The sequence below is a fragment of the Penaeus chinensis genome, chromosome 26 (assembly GCF_019202785.1).
Source record: "Penaeus chinensis breed Huanghai No. 1 chromosome 26, ASM1920278v2, whole genome shotgun sequence".
NCBI classification, from domain to species: domain Eukaryota; kingdom Metazoa; phylum Arthropoda; class Malacostraca; order Decapoda; family Penaeidae; genus Penaeus; species Penaeus chinensis.
This window is the reverse complement of record NC_061844.1, coordinates 17549486-17554485: the sequence shown is the minus strand read 5'-3', so window position 1 is coordinate 17554485 and position 5000 is coordinate 17549486. Positions and strand designations below refer to the sequence as shown.

The 5000-nt window shown below is 35.9% G+C and overlaps 1 protein-coding gene across 1 annotated transcript in view; it reads right to left on the bottom strand.

The window, feature by feature from the left end:
* Positions 1–5000, bottom strand: part of LOC125039181 (facilitated trehalose transporter Tret1-like) — a 13655-nt gene that overhangs the window by 3307 nt on the left and 5348 nt on the right. The window contains exons 2-5 of the mRNA XM_047632960.1: positions 4973–5000; positions 3585–3842; positions 2439–2567; positions 1954–2061 (exon numbers count right to left, since the gene is read on the bottom strand). The exon at positions 4973–5000 is cut by the window's right edge and continues 56 nt beyond it. Of these exons, the coding sequence (XP_047488916.1) occupies positions 1954–2061; positions 2439–2567; positions 3585–3842; positions 4973–5000 (523 nt within the window). The remainder of the gene's footprint in view (positions 1–1953; positions 2062–2438; positions 2568–3584; positions 3843–4972) is intronic.

The window sequence follows — 5000 nt, the reverse complement described above, 5'->3', positions numbered from 1 at the left end:
CAACCCATTTGGAATAAGTAATATAATGCATTTAATTGGATCCTTGAATATTGTTCTTCAAAGTCTTAACTATTACCCTAGCAACTTATAGTGAAGATAATTGCAAATATATCAAGGATGGTTCAAATAGTGATACAAGCATGTGATTTGGTATATACATACTTCAAATCCCACTCTTTAAAAAAAATACCGGGTTACCATGCAAAATTTCATGATGGTGACTCCAAAATCCTGGATGTCCGCTCCCCAATTTTTTTTTTTCATTTATAACTCGAAATATATTTAATTTAAGCCCCATAAATGTAGCAAAGTAGATTATAAAGCTGGGTATTATGAATATTTTAATACCAAGTATATGACTGTATCTATTACGGTCTTTGAGATACAGCATGTAGGTACGTTTACAGACTCAGGAGAGCAAAAAGTTTGTACCATTGAATTTGGTTATTTTCATAACCTGTTTTTCCAATAGGCTGGACATGTTTGCCAGAAAGCATAGGCCTTATGAGTCAACCAGAGCAGCTCTGCACCAACACACCAGACATGCTGCCCACCACGCTGGTTGTGTGTGGGCCCAGGCAACCCTGTATCAGCCAGAAGCATAGGACCCTGCAAACTGGGGGTGGCAGAAGAGTTGGTGAGGAATGGCGAGTCTTCTGGACAGGTAACACTCCAATAGCCAAGACTTGCCAACAGCTCACCAAATGTCGCTGTAAAACTGGCTGTCGTGGGAGGTGCAAGTGCTGCAAACTGGGTGTCATATGTACAGCTCTGTGCTCTTGCAAATGTATACTCTTGTGGTCTTCATGACATCCATACGTTGGACCCTCTTTGAGTTTTTACTGTATGATACTGGATCACACTTGCAATACGTTTTTTATGCAAATTTACACGTTTTCTTGCAGACATCTTTAATACAGGTAACCTTTTCGTTCACAGGAACGGGTATATGAAATATTCTGACAAAGTTCATTTGGTATGTCATATCTTCAGAACTGTAACAGATACAAACCAACACACTCACAAAACCCAATTTTCTATCCAGTTTCAATATATTTGTGAAGCAATACCTATTTACGTGGTTTAAAACCACCAATAAATTAATTTTAAATTATAAAGGCAAATCTAAATTTTTGTCCGTTTTGGGGCGGACATCTTGAATTTTGGGGCCGCCTTCTTAAAATTTTGCGGGGCCAGCAGTGTTTTTGAAAAGAATGGGACCTGAAGAGGACATATACCAAATATCATGATTGCATCACCATTTGAACAATTCTTTAACATATCTGCTCCACTATTAATTTGGTTTTACTTATCACCTTTATGAACATATAAAGACGTATTGTATAATAGTATTTTCATCTCTCTCTATCCACTATGAAAAATGTTTCCTAAACTAAATACTAAAGCATTATTTTTATGGTATTTGATATATATTATTTTATATACTTTTCTTTTTTAATTATTTTACGAGAGACGGTAACCCCCTGACCATCATTACACAACCCATACTTATAAAGCCTTGGGACCGGGTTTACTAATGATCTTTTTCCTAAAACTTTTCCCTAAACTTGAGTCACAGTCTTATATCTCGACAAGGGTGAATCAAAGTCTACATAAATAATTGAGGTGGAATTATTTGAAGATCATATCCTGCACAGTGGATCCCGTGAAATCAAAAGTGGTCTGGGTCAAGTTTACCATACCACAACACGGATTTAAGTAGACAATCGGTGAGATTTCTCTACTACATGATCCGCTGACTTTACACATGACGGAACGAAGTGTAGCTCCTTATAATTCGTGCTTGATATAAATAATAAAACTAAATGGTAAACAGAATATATTACAGTACTCAAACTAAATTATACAACAATTTCTGCTTCACTCTATTGCTGGTTCTAAAATACGCCATATTCTAACCCTAACTTAATATAATTTGTGTATATATCTTACCCGGCGGAAGCATGCATAAGAATGCTTGTAATCTCCAATTGCCAACCACTGCGCCCAAGAAGAAAGCATAGAGGATTCCTGTTGTTAACATCACTTGAAAACAACTGCCTGAAAAAAAAAGAAAAAAAAAAAAGATTATGAAGAAATAGTTACATGAAGAGAATAAAATAATGGAATATGAGGGTGATGGTGATGATAATGATAAAGGTGATGATGATAACCATATCAAAAATGATAACAATGATAATGATGAAGATAACAATAGTAATAATAATAGTACTACTACTACTACTGATAACAATAACAACACTAATTGTAACAATAACTCCAAAGCAAAACAACACGTAGGCCTACTTACATAATGATAACAATGATAATGATGAGGATAACAACAATACTACTACTACTACTACTACTACTGATAACAATAACAACACTAACAGTAACAATAACTCCAAAACAAAACAACACGTAGGCTTACTTACCCAAAGTACCCCGTATATTAGCTGACGCGAACTCCCCTATGTAAGGAGGAGCAACGGAGCACACAATCCCCATGCAGACCCCTGTTAACACGCGGCCGGCCATCAAGAGTGCAAAATCGTAGGCTAAGGCTGGAAAGGGAAAGGGGAGAGGGATTTGCATTAGTGAACGTAAGTGATTATTATTAGTGAAGTGGTTATCATGGTGTTGGCCTTGTTATTGGTATTGTTTGGGTGTTTATCGTTTTTATTGTTATTGTAATTTTGTTGTTGTTGATGTTGTTAATACTGTTATTGTGGTCGTGGGTTGTTATCATTGTTATTATTAGTATCAATATTATGATCACTTTCTTTGTTATTACTACCATCAGTATTATTGTTTTCATGGTTATTAAAGTTCCATTAACATTAGTTGCATTAATTATGTTTTTGTTGGTTGTATGGTTGTAGCATACTAATATCGCCAATGTTTTAGACATAATTGTTATCATTACAATTTTCATCATTATTACCACAATCACTATCACAATTTTTATACACTTACAATTATTCCCATAATTAGCAACATTATAGCAGTACTCATTATTTTATCTTCATAAATATTCCTATTATCACAGTTAATATCACTGTCATTATTAGAATCAATAATGTCCGTGCTAAATATATCTTAATGGAAAAATCAGTAAACCTGTTACACATGTACCGGTAATAATGCTAAATATATGAACATATATGTGTAAGTATATAATACCTACAGAACATTCCGGTTTCAAATAACAATGGAAAGACAAGATATTATACAATTCTTTGTAAAGGCAGAGATGCACATACGAGATTGATGATTGTGACATAGGAGTATAACATGTATTTAAACCGATTTCCATCACCAATGTGCAAAATAATCATTGAATAATTGCCCCGAGTTAACCCTCTGATAATTCCATATTTACCATTCTCAGTCTGTTTATTACAAAATAGTCATCGCCAACCTGTTGATTTTTAGGAAATTAGCAACTCGTTAATCATGAGATAATCATCATCACTTGTCATCACTTCACCAAACTGCCATGTGCATTTTTACTTTTAAAAAATGGATTGTTTCATATTTATCCTTTTTCATAAACTGTCTTAACTACCCACACAACCCACCAATCATCAACCAGCTCGCGATGAAGGGCGGTGCCACGACAAGGAGTGTGCCACGTCTGCCGATGTGATTGGCTGCCAACCCGCCAATCAGACCTCCCACAACCGCCCCCAAGTTAGCAGACGATGCGAACCAACTGGCTTCGGGCGGTGTTAATCGCAAATCGGAGCTCGAGGTGGGAGTGTCTTCGGAGGTCAGTTGGGCGACACAATGCGTAGTGAAGCCTATAACTGATCCAAGAGCTAAGGCGCCCATGGTTGCTGTAAGAAAAGAGGCTTTGCAATTGTTACGTTGAGATATTTTTTGTGTTGAGTTTGATCAAGGTGTAGAGAGGTGAGGTCAGCCGACTCCGAAAGTAGACTTGCAATACTTTAAAGTCAAATGAAGAATTGTTTCCTTATTTCGAATTCTGCAACATGTTTAGAGAAGGGAACAGCAGACACTTGTTATGGACTGTAACTGAAATCAACAGTCTGCTTTTAAATACCGATTCTCGCTCGATATGATTGTACACAATAGTCCGTCCTTAGAAACTCACGTTTTCTTTATAAGACATATTGTCTACAAATAAGTAGAACACTGAAGAGAGATGACTTTATTTCTCTGGGCCTTGAGTTTGGTAACCCTTTGTGCTAGGATGGTATGTCATACATAACATATCCACCATGGTTTTAGTTTACTTATTGACGCATAGATGGCTCCACAAGTACCTAGTCACCAAGGCGTCCAACCCATCTCATATATTAAGCCTTTTCATTAATTTAAGATTTTTTAAAAATTATTATTATTGTTATGAGCATTTTGACAACGTTACAATAAGAATTTTTCATGAAATCAAATAAAGACTACTCAAGGCACAAGGAAATCCGTCGGTGTTACGTTTGGCTACTAATCGACTCTTTGGTGGCTGTCCACTGCTAGAGTCATCTATGGACAGTACATATACTTGTGCATTAAAGCGTATTAGAGGAATTTGAAAGGGAATATAGGGAGGTATTATGTACTTAAAGTGAAGGAAACAGTGGGGAGATGGGGCGAGTTCTGGCATGCAAATTCCTTCCTTTATTCGGCGAAATCGTTAGGGAAATTACTGTAGTCTATGATTCAAAGCCATTATTTAGATGACAACAAGCAAATTCATCTGCTAATCTTTGGCACAGTAACATCAGATCTTCAACACCCCAAATGAACGTAGTTAAATTTTGCATTAGATTTTGTCACGGAACAAAAATAAGTTGCAGCATGTGAAATAACTAAAAAGAAAAATATTGGAAAATCAAAACAAAAGGATGGAAAAATATGTAGTTGTATTAAAGAAGAAAGAAAGAAGAAAAAAGTTCCCACAATAAGTAGGAAACAAATGCTTAAAAAATACAAGATCAAATCCTACCTGAGGCCGTGGTTATATATTGCTGAAT